We start from the raw sequence: 20,455 nt of genomic DNA on the forward strand, positions 1-20,455 counted from the left end.
ACTCTATAAATTGCTTTCTGCCCGAAGTACAACAATTGCGTACTTATGTCAAATGCGTTCTCGTCACAAATGCGTTCTCGCGTCTCTGAGTTCAAAGTTAAATGCATACAAGGGAATATTAGGGCAAGTAGTACAATGGATGTATTGTGCAGCGGAGAGAACAAAAGCAAACGCAGAAAGTTGACCAACTTTCAACTTTTCCTCACGTTTCTTGCGTACCAAATGTTGCCTGACTAAAATATATTATTATTATATTATATTATATATTTATAATATTATTATAAAAATATATATTTATATTTATATATTTATTGAACTTATGATAGTCAACTTTTGCTAATACTGTGGATCGTAAAAATGGTACCAAAATGACAATAAATGCATATAAAATAATAATTGCAATAATTTGAATAACATTTCTTTAATATGTCAATGCTATATAGTTCACTTCAAAAAGGGACAGGACCGTAAGGTCAGAACCATTGTAACTTTCTTTTTCTTATTTTTCAAAAAGAGAAAGTGAAATTAAGGGAAAAGGCACTTTATGCATAGATAAAGGAACGCAATAAACAATCGGTATATTTTATCCTTACGACCCGCGCAGATGAAAACCACAAAGAGCAAAGGGATGGCATCCGAAAGTTCCACAAATTTAAAACAGCTCAACTTTTGCAAAATTGAATTTTATAACTCCTTGTATATATAAATTAAAAATAAAAATTATTTCCTGTAATAATAAATTTACTACAATTTCTACAAATAATTTTCATGTACAAGAAATGGTCTTTAAGAAAAATATTGATTATGCATAGCTAGGGTTTTAAAAAATATGTTAAATATTAAAAATAAATTAAAAAAAAATTAATTAAATCATAATTTAATTAAATAACTAAATCAAACATTGAAAATGTATTTATTACACACTTCCAAGCTTAACATCTGAAGTCAAGTTTTCATGACATTTTTTTTATTTTGATTGTAGAGTAGAGTAAAATCAGGACACTCAGTCAGTAGTCAGTTGATAATTATACCTGAGGTAAGGCATGCTTGTCTAAATAAAATCCAGTAGGCACCATTCAAAATGGTTTAACTTGTGGCACCCGATCACAGGTGTAAATCTGTTACCACGGGAATCCGAGCCCACCGCTTCAGAGTATCGTGGTGACTGTGGTTAAAACCCAAAGTCATGCGCGTATTCATTATTCAGTACAGATGTTATGAGAATCCATATTCCAACGTATAGTTTCAATTGGTACGGGCGAAATTCTTGGCAATCTAATAGGAATATACTAATACGTGTGTAAGACCTCCGTGGTGTTAATACCTAACGGCAAGTAATGACGTTAAAAATTCATGGACTATGTACTTAAGCCTACAAGAAGAATTAAATATCTAAAACTTTAATTAAAAATTAAACTAATCTAACTCGAATTTCTTACTTTACTTAATGAAGCTTAAAAGGATCGGGTAGAAAGAGATCTTGAATATCATTCAAGCTAAAAATATCATAATCTAACAATCTTAATCTAGTTATTACAAATAGTAAGCAATTACATACGATTTACACTATTCACTCTTTTGCAGGACCCTATAGAAAGCTTTTTGTTACGTTGCAAGTTTTCATATCGGACCAGTAATTAATCCAATGAAAACATTCGTCATAGCCAATATAGAGAAATGACTCTGGATTATAGGTGTGCTTTGTTAGCTTTAATTTACCAAATTATCAACCAATTCAGTATCCACGTATAAACTACAATGTCTAGAATCGCATGTAAAATGCGATTTGATATAGTTAGCAACACTGTTTAAACTAATTTAATTGGTCTTTGAAGAATTTGTGGGGTAAGAAAGAATTTTAAGTGTAACATTACAGATGCTGACATAAACTTCTGCTAAGAAGATTACCGTATACTTGATTTCATCGTCTAAAGAGATAAGGCAAATCGTTCTAAAAAAAATGGATTGAGAAGTTAGATGAACTGTGGTTAAATGTACTACCTTAAAAAGAGAGTGTGTTGACGAATGAAGTAAAATTTCTAAAAAAATAATTATTTTTTTTAAGCTAGATAAAGGACATATATTTTTATTATATGTGTATTATATTTTTTATATATTGTTTTCAATTTTTTTTATATTTTTAAACTTTTTCATATTTGTTATGAAATATGAATGAATTATCATTATTACTATTTTATGTTATTATTCATAATATGTTTAAGCTATATATTGTAGTTATAGTTGTATTAAAAGTATTATTATTAGTATAATAAGCTAGTATTGTTATTAATTAAAATATCAATGGTCATAATTTAATATTTATGTTTATGATATATACATATCAAGACGTTAATGTATAATGATTATGTATAGCGTTCTTTCAAAACTGAAAAAAACTATATAAATTAATTTAAAAGTTAAAAGGGTTCAAATAAAAATAAAAAGACAACAACAAAAATTTTAATTAATTTATTAAAATTTGGGTGACCGTACAATGTTGTTTCGAGTATCCAGTGTCACCAGTGATCTTAGGAAATTTCGAATTTTTTAAATTTAAATTAATGTTATAGGACAAATGCAGCGTATAGAAATTATGTATATAAAATTATGATAATTGTGAGAACTTATAATAGAAATGTGTGTAAACTACCCAATAGTTATGGTTGTGTAAAATTTTATTAATTTCAAATATTTTCGACAGTGTATTTTGAAAAACTCTACTGAAAAAGAATAATCATGTTTCAATAATTTAAAAATTTTTTATTTACTTTGAAGTCACGTAAACAAGTTACTAAAAAGACCACAAACAAAAATCCGAAAATTGGAAAAGTATTTCTTATCCAAACAAAGCTAATTTCTAGTCATTTAAATTGCCTAATTTGGTTATTAGTCTCGGATGGAGCGTACGAGCACTGTGTTGTATCTGGATATATACACACATTTTGAATGTGCCATTTGATCTTAAAGTAAAAATCTACGTTCTACGAAATTTCGTTCAATACTAGTGTTCTTTTGTTTTTTACTCTACATACATTATATAGTTTAGAATGCATTAAAAATTCTTTTTTGAGAATTTTGAATGTATGGTAAATGAAATCGTATTATATATACATGCTCCCGTACGTATGTAAATATGTAATGATTTGTAAACAAAACGAACGGATGAAAATTGTGTAAGTTTGCCTCTTACCAGATACGAATACCAGATATAATAAAAATTGTAAATGATGCTTTTGTTTATGTATTTAAAAATTTCGCCTCACAGAGTAGTTGGAATCTTGCATTAATTACATCTAATTCACTTTAAAGTAAACTTCCCTATAAATATTTCTGAAGTTAAATATTAAATTAACAGAACAACAACAACTGAAGTTGAGTTCATCTCATGCGTATATTATGTGAACTTAAACACTATATACGCAGCTTTTTTCTTTATTTATTCTCCTCAGGGAATATTTAGCCAATTATATGTTATGTTACAATATACACACATATGTTATGTACTGGAGAGAAAGCAACCAGTGCTGTGCCTTTATGTATGTATGTAGAACATTATGTGTAAATGAAAACCTGTCGAAATCTGTGTAATCGTCGGAATCCCTGTGGTGAACTTAAAGTGTCTAGGCTAAGCCATTCCAATGACCAAAAAGACGTTGGCCATTTGGGACACATCACGTTGTTTGCTATTAAGCACTTCAGTTCTGATTGCAATCGTTAAATTATTTGCTCATTTGATTTTGTTCCGATTAACCATTATTGTAGCACGTGCTACAAACCACAAACCATATAAATGGTTTACTTATAGTTTTATGAAATATATGTTGGTTTTATGGCGATAAAGCCCCATCTGTTTTGTTTAAATCTGTCCTTACGATTTTATAACCACGATTTTTAAGGTTGTATACACAGCATATTACCATATCACTCAACGTTAATGTAGATCAGCTGTATGGATAATGCTTGGTCCAAAAACACTACCATGTGAAGCTCTGAGTTATTTCTTAGTTTAATTCTCCTACGAAGTTTTTACACTTCTACGATAGGTTATCCCTTCTCAGTAGAACGGAACTGAGGTTGATGGCAAGTTCCCTGACGAGTGAGTCATCATGGCCTGTGTTATCATTTCAACAAGATGGGTCTGTCTGAAGAGGCAACTGCCAGTCATCTCTACTTGGAAGCTGAAAGCTTTAGACGCATTCTTTAGGTGGAAAGGAGGAGTTTACTATATCGCGAGTTTCTTTTCTCATTCAAAGTTAGGATGTCTTTAATTATCTGTTGTTCGGTTAGGGTCGATAGATCGTTTGCCGATACCCCATTTATTCTCTATTTTATACACAATACATACACAATCATAGTATGTATGGATAGAGTAGCATTTTTTTTATTTTGTCCAATAGACCCTGATGTCAGATATATGTACAGTTCTCTACTATGAACTGCTCTATCTTGTGCTATATGAATTTATTTGATGTATGTATATCTTTTAGTTTCAGTGCTTTTTAACACTGTTACTGTGCCATCTTTTGTTTTTGATGTTTCCTTTTGATCTAAGGAAATATAATTATTGATTGTTTAAAATAAAATTTAGCGATTTAAACGATTTAAACGATTTAGTTATATTAAACAAGTTAATATGCTATTAATTTACAACTGCATGATTTGATATTCCAGTATAGATAATTATTTTCTCCAATGATTTGTTCTTTTTTACTCTTTTAAATACATGAATATTTAAATTAAATTAAATATATTGTTTGTATATTAATCTTTATTTAAAAAATTGAATTGAATACGATAATATAGGTATGTACTAATTAATATACGGCAATACTATTTAAATAATAAATAACTGACTCTGATGTATACATTGCCAGATTACTACGTAATGGTTCAGCACCACAAAGCCCCGTCACTGATCAGTTGATGTAGAGCCTGCTGCTATTTTTAAGTGTACATACACGCAGATCGGTTTTTGCCAATAGGCAAGTCGAGGTAAACTATAGTCGGCCGAGTGTGGGGTTTTACGTATGTTTACGTATCCGCGTTTTTACAGTATGAAACGAAGTAATCTGCACAGAAGAATATTTTCTGCAGATGTTTACTTCAGAATTATTATTGAAACAAATAAAGGTAAATAAAACATATTTTACTGCTGTGCATACGGTTTTTATGTGATTTCTTCTTTCGGCTGAAATGATTCACTGAAATACACTTGAATATATATGCTATGTACATATAGTGCTTATATTAAGAAACAGACCTCGTACATTGTAGATACAGAATTATTTTAATTTTTGATCTCAATTATAGAAATTTTCCAATTTAATGAATACACAAATTAACGAATGTCTAATTTAACAAATGTTTCATTTAACGAACGATAATATTTTATTATTGAGAAGGCATTATTCGTAATAATGGGAATAATAACGAATGTTTTAATAGTCAATAATTTAGCAAATACTACAAGGAAAAACATGATTCTTTTGATTTTCGAATAAAATTCAATATATTTATTTATTAGGATAAAACTTATATGACTTTTCTCAAGGTAAAAACACAAAATAAGATCTCGGTTTACCTCTCTAAGATCTGACTCAAGTATTATTATGTTATACTATAAAAGCTTTGCAGATACATTCAAAAAATTTAAAAAAACTATAAAATACCTATCATCACAAATTTGGTTAATTAAATTTATAATAATAACATAAATAAACTGTTGAAATTAATTTAAAAAAAAATTCAATTAAAAATCATTATTTAGGTCCATAAAAAAAGTCTTAATGTTCTCTACATTGTATATAAAACCGATTATAACCCTGTTATATATTTTTATATAGCAAGTATGTATATAAATATATATCAATATAAAATTTTTTTTTAATTTGGAATATATATTTATAAACAAATAAAAAGCGAAAAGCTATTAACATAAATTATTTTCTGATTTCAGTGGTTGTGTTAGTATGCGCAGAAGCCGATGAATCACTTGACACAAGAGAGAATGCGGATCTTACATTAAAATGTCGCTTTACCGAACATTACGAAGAAAATAATTTTTCCTTTTATTGGGCACGATGGACTGCAAACCCAGCTCAATTTGAGAATGTTGCTATTGGCGAGGTGCAGTTGGGTTCAGGATACAGGTAAGATATTATCATATCGCATTCATTCTGATCAATTTTACAAGTACAAAGATAAATAATCAATAAAAAAAATGTAAACTGATTGATTTAAATAATATAAAGAAATGTTTCGGCTAAACTACAAGTCTTCTTCAACGATTTCAGGGATTTCAGGAGTGTATAGATTCTTGTAAAAATGTGTTCCTATTTCATTCATAACGTCAATGAATATTTTTATTTTAAAAGATTGTGATTTGCATAAATTTTAATTTTATTATAAAAATCTTATCTTATTTCCACTTTTATGAACGATGAATGAATAATATTATTCTCCATTAATAATTGTAGAACTAAAATTTTGCATAAGTATGTAAAATTAAATAAATTGAATCATTTCAATAACTTAGGAACCTGTCCACAAATAAAAATTCAACTGTTAAGACTTCCATTTATACAGATAACTGAATGCCTTTTTAACAAAGGTGAGGAAAAGGGTAAATCCCACTAATTACTAGTGCTATTATGAGACGACATGAGGTATATATTATATTTAGGAACTGTAAATGTTAAAATATCATTTAATATTTATAATATCTCCACATTTGGTACTTTAAAGTAAATAAAACACACTATAGCGTTTTATTCGTATAAATTTTATTAGTTATGAAATTTCGGCAAATAGGTTCGATTCATTCTAAAATTTGAGAGCGATTCGCGATTGGAAGATATTAATCCATTTTATTTTATTTTTTCTGCGCTTTATTTCTCTATCTTTTATGCACTATTAGATAAGATAAGAATAGACGGGGTACTAGCTCCCAATTGAGCAGAGCACTGCAACCATGATTGATCTTTTCTACTACAACAGACCCTAACCGAACAGAAGAGATTCTGCTATTGTTTATGCACTATTGGTTTGGCAAATTTATTTTTTGCCACCCTTATGTAAAGTAAATCTAACTAATATACTGTAAAGGCACAGATTTTGGGAATTAAAGCCAAGTTTCTACTATACAGATACTGTCAGCAAAGAATTATAAATAATAGGGGAATAGCATCTAAAGTAAAATCGATACTCACCAGTGCATAGAGTCATGTGAGCGGTAAGGCCTTCTATCAACAACACATTAACGAAAAAAGTTTTGTTCGGTAATCACTCACTGTCTTGGTCTTTAAGAAAGAAATTGAAAACCGCTTGTTCATTTTAGCCTTCCTTGACATTCTTTGAATTGTAAAATTGACTTTAAGTAAATAAAAGCCATTACATAGGTTTTAACTTTCCGGTGTACTGCTTCTATGTAACATAAAATGTGAAAAAAGGTTAACCCAATTTTAAATGATAACATCAATACTCGCTTCCGTGGGCTGATACCCGAATAGTACTACACTGACTGGAGCAGTATTCTTCAACGCTTTCAACATTTCTAGTTAATGGCGTCTGTGAGTTTTAGAAGCTCAGAAATATTTTGCTAATAGTAGGTGAACAAATAAATAATGTTGTACCAGCACAACGACAATCGCTAGTATTGCAATTTACTAATATGCCGCACCTAAAGGTTCTCTTCGCATTATCTATCTTAAACGCGTAGTATAGTACGATCTTATACGTGTCGCATTCAATGCAAATGCAAATATCCATTTTAAAAGAAATGATGGCAAATATTCTGGTGATGTATCTTACTTCCAATCAATTTTTTAGGCTCTCAACTTTTGAATTTTTCATCCCGGTACTCACTTATCGCCAGCTATTTTCAAGTACTTGTAAAAACACTCGAAATGGGTATGTAGTTTAAGGCGATTTCAGTTTTATAATAAACTTATAAAAATTTTGTTATAAACTTAAGAAATTTGTCTTTAACAAATCAAATTAACGAATTTACATATGCTGCACCAATCGGTTTTAACTTTAACTTCATGTCGCGTGAAGCATTGCATATCAGCGGGTTCTGCGGAGTCTATAGCTTAATGATGTCTCAATTAAACAAAAGTAAATATTTGTACGTCTTTCATATAATTAAAAAGCTTGGTATAGCAATAATAAGGGTTAAACAATATTTAATTATAGTGGAAGTTGTTACGAGATCCTAATAAGAACTCACTTCCTCAATGACATTATCTATGCTGGCTGCTCCATACAATCATGTGAAACTGTATTGCTGTAGTAAATCATCACTTCATCACATCATGCCATAGTCGTATTAAAAATTATTCAAAGAAGGTTTATAACTTCTTCTCCACAAAATGTTGTTTGTCAGAGTGGTATTACTGAATATCATTATAGAGAAGAAGAATTATAGAATTATAGAAGAAGAATTTGTTTTAAAACAATGAACCACAAATTTGGTTAATGGGGAGAATCCTTAATTGCATTACAAGCCCAGATCACCTACTTCAAGAAGTCAATTTGCAGATTCTAAATGGAATATTTTACAGTCCAGTCCACAAAATCGCATTATTTTTGTCTTGGAAATAGTTTCAAGGGGGTAAGAGGTGGAACACCAGCTCATATACAATATGTATATATGTATGCATTGACATACATATTTCCATTGTCTAGGTCCATCTATAAATTTTTGTTTTAAATAAAATTTTTTTCTACAGTTCAACACGATTTAAGATAACATATAAGGGTTGGTGTTAATAGTTAAAAAGTAAGCACTTTTATATACTATACAGAGTTTTTCGTTTGAGGTAGTAAAGTTATGAATAAATATTTTTTATTGTAGCAAATATGCGTCTTCAAAGAAAAATAATCTTATCCATAAGAAGTTTCTGCAGATTTGATTCAACTTTACTTATAATATATGGAAACATTAATTCTTCACAAAACATAAGCTAATGTATGGAAAATGAATATTCATCAAATATTATTTTCAAAAATAAATACATTTATTGCCCTCACCGATGTTACCGGTAATAATATTAAGTCAACAACGACGGTATTCCAAAGTAACTACAATTTGTATATTTAGAAAGTTTTTAAATCGTTTTTCTAACTCTAGGCTATTTTGATTTTATTTCATTTAAAACACAAAGAAATACAATATTTTATTTTATCTTTTTAACCCTATGCTTCCTTCAAGTGGTTGAAAAGTCACTTCAGGGGTTGGTGTTAATACTTCATGTTTATTTTTTATATCTTACATAGAGTTTTTGTGATTGAGAACGTTTTGATCAAACGGTGAAGAACAATAATCGAAATCATAAAAAGTTACCGTACAATAATTGAATAAATAAATGGACTTGCAACATTTTAAAGTTGAGCATCATCAACCCCTGACCTGTCTTGTTCTATTGAACCATTTCCGCGCAAACTCTGAAAATATGTTCTCCCACATATTCAACAAATACTCATATTAGCAGCAGAGAATTGCCGACAAAAGCTTCTCAGCAACTCACACTTGCAAAGACACTTGGACTTAAAGCTTCGTTTCGAAAGGAGTTGGTGGTCATCTGATGGAGGAATTGAGTTTAGCAACAATGTTGCTGATAACAATATTGCTTAAATATTGTTGCTAGACATATGTGTATTTTATTTGCTGATGGTAATTGTTGATAATTTCAATTGGCAAAAATTCACGGAGAGAAATATTTACTAAATTTGGCTTCAAGTAAAATAAAAAAAATATTCGCTTAAATAGCCTTACATTAAACATAAATACTAAATACTCGATATCTGCAACGCTTACTGCGAAATAAAAATACATAATATTCATCATCTTATTAATTACTATTTTATACTATTATATATTAAATATGTAATTGTTATATCCGAGCCTATATTCACATCGCTAAATAGGCACAATATCATCGAACGTTCGGACGAGCGTGGGAATTCATCGTGAAAACGTATTTGGTTTCGAATACTCTTCCATAGAAAAAGAGCTTCTCCATCACTCCCTCACTAAGCGCTTCATATCATTTCTTGTAATTTTGCATAATTGTTAAATTTTCTGCCATACCAGAACCTGTTAAAATGTTACATATTGGATCGGCGGCTCGAGTATGAAATGCTCTGTCCATCTTAATTTTAATTACATACATTACAAAATAGTTTGCATAATTATTACACAAATTTAAGCTTTGTAAACTTTGAGTTTGATTTAGGTTTTAAAAATTTGCTTTGAAAGGATACCCATATACATCAAAGATAACTTCAAATTTAATATATCCAAATTATTTTATAGTGTAAGTAATTGTATATCTTCATACCATTCTCTCCCGAGAATTTAGTTCTTGATATGCCTTTATATGCGATCTTCAAAAGTAATAGCTTTTATCTATATATTATCTGATGGGTCTTTTACAAAAAATTTTTTCAAGAATTTTCGTATGGTTCTCTAAATACATTTTGGTTAGGGCTTCGCTGAATAATGAGGTTAAATAAAAATTTTGAAGTTATGTTCCTCTATATGTTTTTGTGTAATGATCATCCTAATTATTGACTACTCTTTAATATAAACACTACACAGATCGAATAAATAACTAAATTTATATATATATTTTATATATAAGGATATAAATTAGTAATATGTTCGTGACTAAATTATAGTATTACTTAGAATCAATATTTATTAATATAAAATACAAATGAAATCATGTATACAGAAAGTTAACATATGTTGTTTTGTTGGCAGAAACATGTAAGTCTTATTTTACAAACACCGCATAGTCCGTCCTAATCGTCTTGTGAGGTTTCATCATCAAAGCTGTTTCTCACAGCGCACTTACTCGTTATCGGTCGCAAGCCCGCAGTATGAAGACTGCTCGCTTTTGTTTGTTTCTTAACAAATCTTTTGAATTTTGCATTAACAAACGGCCCCGACTAGTGCTAGCTGAAAATTCTTTAACAATAATATGTGTTCTTGACACGAATATTCTGGATTACACCGACCATTGTTATCGTGGGTACAAAAATATATTTTGCCGTGCAAGATCCCGTCTTTGTTTACAGCAGTTAATATCGAATTTCTTATTAAAGGCTTAAGTGCTGCTTATGTAATTCTGAAAAAAATCAGTAAAAGCAAACCAAAAAAGTAATTACTTCCATAATTTATAATACACAAAAGCCAGTTCGAAGCCGCAGAATTACGTTGTCTGACTTAATTCAATCTTTTCTGCAGTTTTTGACAGTTTCTCATCGCTGCTTTTAAAAAAATTATACAGAAGCTTTAGAACACCAATCAGTTTTCAAATAAATTTCTATAAATAAAATTGTCAGTTTCATGGAATAATGAAAGCAGAAGTATGAGATGGTATGATGGTATAACAGTGTCCAATTCATCCAATTGGCTCTGTAATTTGATCTGTTTGAAAATAACATATAAAAACAAACCAACAACAAAACCAACATTGCATGAAACCTCTAAAACAGCGATACGAGATATATGTAAAGATATAAAGACAGAATATGTAAATATTTCAACATAATAATATTTCTTCTTGTAATATCATTTACTATTGAATCAGCGAAAGTACAACAATGCGCACCCACAAGCACTGAGAAATTATACAAACAAATTTATGTCAAAAATAAACAAAAATAATAGGAACATCAGTAGCAAATATCAATTTTATTTTGGCGATATAAAGATATGTTTTCGTTGTTGTTGTTATTTTGTTTTAGTAAAAGATTTCTCTACCCATCGCTACCAAGTTTCCTACAAAGATCACAAAATCTCAAACTATTCGATTTATGTTAAGACCAGCTGATTGGAAATCTTCAATATTTTTAAATATTGATACGGGAATACATTTTGGACTCTAAGAGTAGATCAACAATTAGAGCGTCTCTGGAATTTTTTATATAATCAAAGAATGCGTTTAATTAGCTGCATTTATATATATATTTTTTTTAATATTATTTAATACTCCAACGTGTAATATAATAGCATCCAAAAATTGTAAATAGATCTCAAAGTACCGAAACATGAAGTACTCGTATGCGATATAAAATCTTTAATTTGATAAACAAAATAAACTAATTGAAAAAGATTCACTTTTTTGTCTCTTTTTATATTCTTAATACTGCATGATATTATTTTGTCTAATAATATCAGAGATATAGAGTTACAGAGATGTTGAAATCCGCTCTCCAAAAAAAAGAAAACATTTTGCATGCATTGTAATTATTGTTGGCAAGACAAGATTATGAAGCTCTTACTTTACAAGCCATGATACTTAAATCAGTTCTATACCTAATATTACAGCTTACATTTAAAGGGTCTGTAATATACATATTGCAACTAAAGATACAACACTTCTCAATGGATATTTTTGACCTTAAGTCACTTGTACCCAGTTAGCTTTTCACGTAAAATAATTAGGAAAGTGGTTTTCGAAGAACAGAATTAAAAAAAAACCGAAAAGTATCCATAATATATTTCAATTATGGTAGGTAGGAAAACATGTCAGAAATTAAATGAAATTGTACTTTCACAAAAGGACTATATCGAATTCTTGGGCTTAACTTTAAGCGAAAGAACGATATGATGCATTTAGATTTGGAAATAAGTTCAATGAACTCAGTTTCTTTTTAAACTGCAGTTCACAACTGAATGTGAAAACAAATTGCTATTATAGAAGTTAGTTATGAAACTAGTCTGGTTGTATGGGTCGAACTATGGCTTAGTGCAAAACCAACAAACGTTGATAAAATCTAGAGACTTTAATGCTTGACTCCAGATCCTGGAGATAAGTAACTTCAGCACTCAGTTACTAAATTTGCATAAGGACTTCTGTTAAACATTTGGAAGAAGACATCAGTCTATGGGGGGTTATAAAAATATTATTAACTAATTTTATTTTATGTTTTATATGAAATTTAATCGATTTCATGTTTGAAAATTTTTCAGAATCGATTTTCGTCCTGATCGTGGTATTTATGATTTACAAATTAAAAATGCTTCATATAGTCGTGACAACGGGCGTTTTGAATGTCGCGTCAAAGCCAAAGGTACAGGAGCTGATGTTCATCAGGAGTTTTTTAATTTGACCGTCTTGACTCCACCACACCCACCAATTATTTCGCCGGGAAACAATGCCGTTGCAACAGAGGATAAACCGATGGAGCTCACATGTAGTAGTATCGGTGGTTCACCTGATCCAATGATAACGTGAGTAATTTAACTTTTTTACCTAGAACTGTGAAGATTAATGCAAATGTGGAAGACTAGTATTTTTATAATGCAAATATATAGAAGGATAATAAAATTACTAATTGTAAAAAACATAAGATTAATTTTCAAATATTTGAACATTTTGAAGAATCATATCTCTTAAAATATTTTTTATTTATTTTTCTATTTATGAAAACTAAAAGTTCTTATTTGAAGACTGCCAAAGCGCTTTTATCTCTGTTATGTAAAGGTAAATTACTGGTCTTTTTAAGGTCGTGTGCGAGTTAGGCTAAGTTGATGCTAAACCAAATGGGAGATTTTTTGGGATTTTTTGCACTGCACACATTTTGCCATTTATCAACACGTATCGACACATCAATACATTATCGACACAACTTAGAATTTCCCTCATTTAGAACGCAACTTAGCCTAACTCGCACACGACCTTAATTGGCTGAGTTAAGGTTAATGGGTGGACCGTGTAGTATAATATATTTTTTTTTACTTTTCTTTGCATAGAAAAAAATAATTAATAGCAATATTAACTGAAAATTACTTAATTAACCATAGTCAACTTATTTAGGTTGTTTTCTGAAAAAAAAATCGGATAGAAGAAGATATTTATCGAAATTCAGAATTTCAAAAAAAAGTCTTCCCCAAAAAGCCTACAGCCAAAATACCCATTATTTCAAAATAAATTAAATTTCTTCTAAATTGTGCCAAAATAATTCTAATGTTCAAGCCAAATAAACATAAACCAGAGAATGTCGTGTAATATCATAAAGGTCTAGTAGTCTACTGGCATATTAAAATAAAACAAATCTCACTTATCACCACATGATTCTCTGTTAAAACAGTTCAAAAATAACATATCAGGCTCTCTCTCTCAGGCTCCAAATTTCTTATGCCGATTAGTAGCCTCTGATAAATCCATACATCAAGTCACTTTGTTATTCTAAGACACTGTCACAATAATAGAAGAATAAAATGGAATGGAATGAAATGGAATATTAAGATCGATACACAAAAATCTGTCAAAATGGGTGAATGTCAAGAGTCTCTCATATCATCAATGTTAGTTACATTGTTAGTTAATATTCATGTGCGAGAGGTAGCAAACCAAAGATTGACGGCTTGGGATAGAAAAAGATAGAGAAGAAAGAGTCATTTCAGTACTAACGAGCGATGAAGTAAGTCGAGCTGTATTGAGATTGCGAAAATTGTTTTCCATAAATCAAACGATAGAGTTGTGGCATATTTTTTACTTAGCTTTAGTCTATCCCTTAGCAAGGTAAATTTAATAATTCTCTATAAAGCAGTACTTAAACCAGTCTGAAGGTGAGAGTTACAGCGATGCAGTTGTGTGGTACACTTGGAATAATTTGTAAAGTCCCACTATTTGATACCAACAAAATAATATAAAGATACCAATATATTATATTATATATATTTAATCCTTTAACTCCTAAGAGGAGCATAGGGCCGCAACAAATATCTTCCACTCGGTACGACACACCAATATGGTATATTATCAAGTATAAAATCCATAAAACTACTGCAAGATATATAAGTAATCATTTGAACCTCTTCGTCATAAGCCTCTTGTATGATAATCACGTCTAAAAAGATACCAGGCGCTAGAGTTACTCTATATATTGTATGGTTAATATATTATTATTGTAAATTTGCAATTCGTATGTTACTTTCTAAACTTAAATTTTGTAAATAATTTTTTTTTAAATATTATTAAACGTAAATTCGAAACTTAAGTTGATATGCATAACCCAATTTCAAAATTCTGTTTATTCTATATTTCCATGTATTTTTTGGCGCTATGTTTGGTTATGCAGTTGGTATCGCGAAGGCAGCAATGCACCCTTGCAAGCAACTGTAGTGAAAGGCGGCTCAAAGGATCAACCAACAAATGGAACCCTAACAATAACGCCACAACGGGTAGATGATAACGCCAAGTACAAATGTGTTGTTTGGAATCGTGCCATGAATGACGGACAGCGTTTGGAGACAACTGCAACGTTAAATGTTAATTGTAAGTACAATGATAATAATATTTTATTTATATGTTCTATTTATCATAAATCATGCAGTATTAAAGTATGAAATAGATTCAACTGACATCTAAAGAAATAGAGTTTAAAACCGGAGCTATAAATTATAAATTAAAAGTGTAACTTTGGTATGTCTAAATGTGTAACAGAATTTATTCTTAATTTGTACAACCAGCCAAATCCTTGCCGATTATGTTGTTGTGTCGTCAGTATCTTCAGGGTCAGTAGATCTAATTTATCAAGTATAGATACTCATTAGCATATATTTTTGATTGAAATTGGTTTGGTTATACCAAATATTCTTATCGTTTTCAGTTCAGGTTTTCTTTTATTATTTCTTTATGTTCTCATTACTAACTTTTTGGTTTATTTAACAGATTATCCACGAGTGTCTATTGGTCCTGAAAATCCACTGCGAGTCGAACGTGATCGCACTGCTAAATTAGAATGTAATGTTGATGCTAAACCTAAAGTACCTAACATACGTTGGACACGTAATGGTAGATTCATCAGTTCTTTATTGGTGCACTCCATACATCGCGTTAGCGTGCAAGACGCTGGCGTATACACTTGCTCAGCTGATAATGGGCTTGGAAAAACGAGTGAGCAAGAACTTATACTCGACATACTCTATCCACCTACTGTAGTTATAGAATCGAAAACGTATGAAGCTGAAGAGGGTGACACAGTAAAAATACGCTGTAATGTCACAGCTAATCCAACTCCTATAACCATTGAGTGGATTAAAGATGGTTCACCTGAATTTCATTATTCAGGCGATGTGCTTACGCTATCATCAGTGCGTGCTGAACATGCTGGCAATTATGTCTGTCGTGCTGTGAATATTATCCAATCTTTTGGCCAGGAGCGTAGTGAACGAACTGGAAATTCTACTGTGGCTCTATTGGTTCGCCACCGGCCTGGACAAGCATATATTACTCCAAACAAACCAATTGTGCATGTAGGCAATGGTGTTACGTTGACATGTTCCGCTAAGCCACCAGGTTGGCCAGTACCACAATACCGTTGGTTCCGTGATATGGATGGTGAATTTTCTACTACTCAAAACATTTTAGCATCTGGTCCACAATATTCTATTCCTAAAGCACATTTAGGAAATGAAGGTAAGTATCATTGTCATGCTGTAAATGAGCTCGGTATTGGAAAAATGGCCACGATTGTGCTGGAGATACATCAACCACCACAGTTCCTAGCGAAATTACAACAACATATGACCAAAGCAGTATCAGATTCTGATTATGCTGTAACATGCAGTGCCAAAGGCAAACCAGTACCAAGTATACGTTGGCTTAAGGATGGTGTAGAAATTTCATCAGAAAAAAATTTGTATGAAGTCAAAACCAATCCTGATGAAGGTCCCAATGGCATGGTCACAGTACAAAGTATGCTTAAGTTTTACGGTAAATTGCGTCCTAACAACAATCAACTGGTACCTGGTGATCGCGGACTTTACACTTGTTTGTATGAGAATGAAGTGAATTCAGCAAATTCTAGCATGCAGTTGCGCATCGAACATGAGCCAATTATATTACATCAATATAACAAAGTAGCGTATGATATTCGAGAAACCGCCGAAGTTGTTTGCAAGGTGCAAGCATATCCAAAACCGGAATTTCAGTGGCAATTTGGTAATAATCCCTCTCCTCTTACTATGTCTTCTGATGGTCATTATGAAATTACCACTGCAAATGATAATAACGATGTTTATACATCCACACTACGTATTAATTCTTTAACCCATGCTGATTATGGCGAATATACGTGTCGCGTTGATAACTCACATGACACCATTCGAGCACCAATACGTCTTCAACAAAAGGGAGCACCGGAAAAGCCTACAAATACGCGCACTGTAGAAGTTGGTTCAAACTATGTTCTCCTAAGTTGGAATCCTGGCTTTGACGGTGGTCTTAGTAATACAAAGTTCTTTGTGAGTTATCGTCGTGTTCCAATGCCGCGCAAAGAACAAATGATTCCCAATTGTGCTACGATTGCTAACAGCAATACCGATTGGATGGAGTTTGATTGCCATCGGGACAACCCATGTAAAGTTGCTCCGCTTGATCAGCATCAAAGTTATGCATTTAAAGTGAATGCTCTAAATACAAAAGGCAATTCGCCATACTCCAACGAAGTAATGACCACGACTAAGGTCAGCAAGATACCTCCTCCACTTCACGTTACTTATGAACCCAATTCACGTACGTTAGGCATAAATGTTGGCGCTACCTGTTTATCGCTTATTGCAGTGGTTGAGTCTATAATTAACAGTGAAACTCCAATGGCAGCTTGGGAAGTTGTCGATACAGTTACTTTACAATTATCCGGTAATGGTCCAACATTTAAGGAACATGTAATTGATCGACCTATCGCTTCTCGTTTTGACACTAGTGACCGCTCACATTCAATCAACGACAATGGCGATGACAGTGATATGAATTCATTAGGACTTGAGAATGACAATAGTCCAACTGTCCGCGTAAAGTTGTGTTTAAAATCTAATCATGAACATTGCGGAGATTATACTGAAGCGGAAAGTAAGTAAATAAATTCAACAAATAATGAAATTTAATCGCATTTTATTGAAGCATTAAAGTTTGTTTTTTACATTCGAAATTTTCGAAACATAGCACTCGTTCTTTGCGTGCTAGATGGTAGATGGGCATATGTAAAGAGCATTTGCAATGTTTGTCCAATTGCTTTCGATATTTTTCGTAACTCACTACTGTGTTGAACTGCATTGTTTCTAATCACATTTTTGTTTACCAATTTTACAGTTGGACGCACTTACATAGCTGAAGCTGCCGCCCTTGCAACTCCTACATTAATTGCAATAATCGTGTCGTGCATTGTATTCGCGTTATTTGTTGGTTTGCTGTTAATGTTCTGTCGTTGCAAGCGCAATCAATCAAAAAAAAGCGCTGCTGTCAAGGACTATGAAATGGATTCGGTTCGTCCGTCGATAGTTGCAGCACAACAAAGCCAAGCGCCACCACCTTACTACCCAGCAACTGGGCTCGACAACAAAGCACTTGAACACTCCATAGATCTTGCACTCAGCATGGAGGAGCAAAAAAGTGCGTTATATGCAACTCAAAATGGATATAGTTATCATCCTGGCAGTGCAGTTATCAGTGGCGGTGTTGCTATGCCTGGCTTAGCTGGACATGCAATGCCAGGAAATGAATGTAAGTAGTTGTTTTGTGGTGAAAAATATTTGCAAGTGGGTCTTGTTCATGTTTATTTACGTATACATGGGTCAGGATGTGGGTAGGTGATGGTAGTGTGCGAGGGAAGAAAATTGTTTGTGAGTAAAAATTAATTGTAACTGCTCAACAGAGATGGAAACTTTGTGCAACATCATCCTGATTTACATCTGCAGCTTCATCAGATATGCACTTGAAAGCGACATTATTTTTTGTACTCCACCTGTTTAATTATCCATTTGACTGTTACTTCCATTGCTTTTTACGTTACAATACGGCCAGATACGGTCAGATATTTTTTGACTTCAAGTCTTAGTGAACTTCAATTTCCCATTTAGAACGAATTGTTCTTTATTTTTATTGATTGCTGCAGTTTCTTCAATTTAGTGTCCGCGTCCAGTTGTTATAACATCAGGCTATTGGAATGATATTTGTACGGCAAAACACGCAAATTGTCCGACTACTGAAACTGTCCATTTATAAGCATTGTCCGTAATAATGAATTTCATCGCATCATGATAACCTAGGACATGATAAACTACATTAATTGCTGCTTATAATTTATCTAAAATTAGAAATGTTACATTTTCATTGAAAATTTTAGAAAAAGCAAATGAAAATTCAAAATAAACACCGCAATGATGGCACAATTATCACAACTAAGTTCTCTGCCTGAATCTTCTGAAAGATGTCCCACTCGTGATAAGTTCTAAGAACCAAAATCGAATAAGCTATTAAATATTAAGTACTATGTAAGAGGTACTTAACTTACATAGTATTGGCTATGTATACCAATTATAATTAATTAATAAACAAAAACTACAATACATATTTAACAAAAATATTGTATTTATAAACTACCAGACATATGCAGAACATTTATTTTACTTTGAACTTAATATAACTTCTCCGATATATACTACCATATATACATACTACATAATCAAATTTAATTCACTTAAAGAATTGTTAAAAAATTTTAAATAGAATTCATATTCACCGACTAGTTCTGTAAAAATTTTATATCGAATTATAATATATATAAAAATTTTACAGATATGTATTTGAAACCTCGACTTGCTTCCCACCTTTTCAATTGAATTTAAATATTATATATATAAATATTTAATATATATTGTTATTATTTCCAGGGGTCAATATGGGCTACATCGAGAATAACTACTCCAATTCGAATAATGGTGGTAGTGTTAACTCACAAGACTCGCTATGGCAGGTGAAAATGTCTGCAGCTGCCAGTAATCAACATAATCTGGTGCCAACTGCACACAATAATTATATTGAACAACAACCGATGTATGGGTATGATCCACTTACTCATGGTGGCTACGGTGCCGTCGATGATTACGCATCTTACCCACACTTGACAGCAACCCCCAGTCAACATGGTGATGAATATCATAATTTGTGTAACAGTCAAAATCCATCCAGACAGGACTATTGCAGTGATCCATATGCCTCTGTACAGAAGCCAAAAAAACGGATTGATCAACACTTGGGTGAGTTCAATAAAAAATAACATTCTTAAAAATTGAACTAAATAATTACCTACCAAAGTGGTGGCACACAGTAAACTTTGTAGTACTGGTGACATATTCTTTTATATATAACTATATATACTTTATAAGTGTGACCATTGATTATAAATACTTATATAATAATATTAATATTTAATTATGGTATTATGTTGTATGTCCTGTGATATAAGAACTCTCTTTCGAATAGAAAACAAGGAGTTGTGAAAAAATTTTCAAATCCAAACATGTAATATTTAATTAATTGAATTCTTGGATTGACTATTCAAATGTTTCGGATACTTACAAATATCTATCATCAGTGGACTGTAATATTCGATAACATACAAAACTCGCTAAGTAGGCTAAGTTGACTAAGTAGCA

At 31.4% G+C, this 20,455-nt stretch overlaps 1 protein-coding gene across 2 annotated transcripts in view; it reads left to right on the forward strand.

Moving 5' to 3' along the window:
* Positions 1 to 20,455, forward strand: part of LOC119662694 (titin) — a 53,376-nt gene that overhangs the window by 21,432 nt on the left and 11,489 nt on the right. For both annotated transcript variants that reach the window (XM_038072388.1, XM_038072389.1), the window contains exons 3-8: positions 5,957 to 6,149; positions 12,983 to 13,243; positions 15,097 to 15,293; positions 15,690 to 17,870; positions 18,111 to 18,521; positions 19,691 to 20,056. In XM_038072388.1, the coding sequence (XP_037928316.1) occupies positions 5,957 to 6,149; positions 12,983 to 13,243; positions 15,097 to 15,293; positions 15,690 to 17,870; positions 18,111 to 18,521; positions 19,691 to 20,056 (3,609 nt within the window). The remainder of the gene's footprint in view (positions 1 to 5,956; positions 6,150 to 12,982; positions 13,244 to 15,096; positions 15,294 to 15,689; positions 17,871 to 18,110; positions 18,522 to 19,690; positions 20,057 to 20,455) is intronic.

Source organism: Teleopsis dalmanni, chromosome X (genome assembly GCF_002237135.1).
Source record: "Teleopsis dalmanni isolate 2A chromosome X, ASM223713v2, whole genome shotgun sequence".
NCBI lineage: Eukaryota > Metazoa > Arthropoda > Insecta > Diptera > Diopsidae > Teleopsis > Teleopsis dalmanni.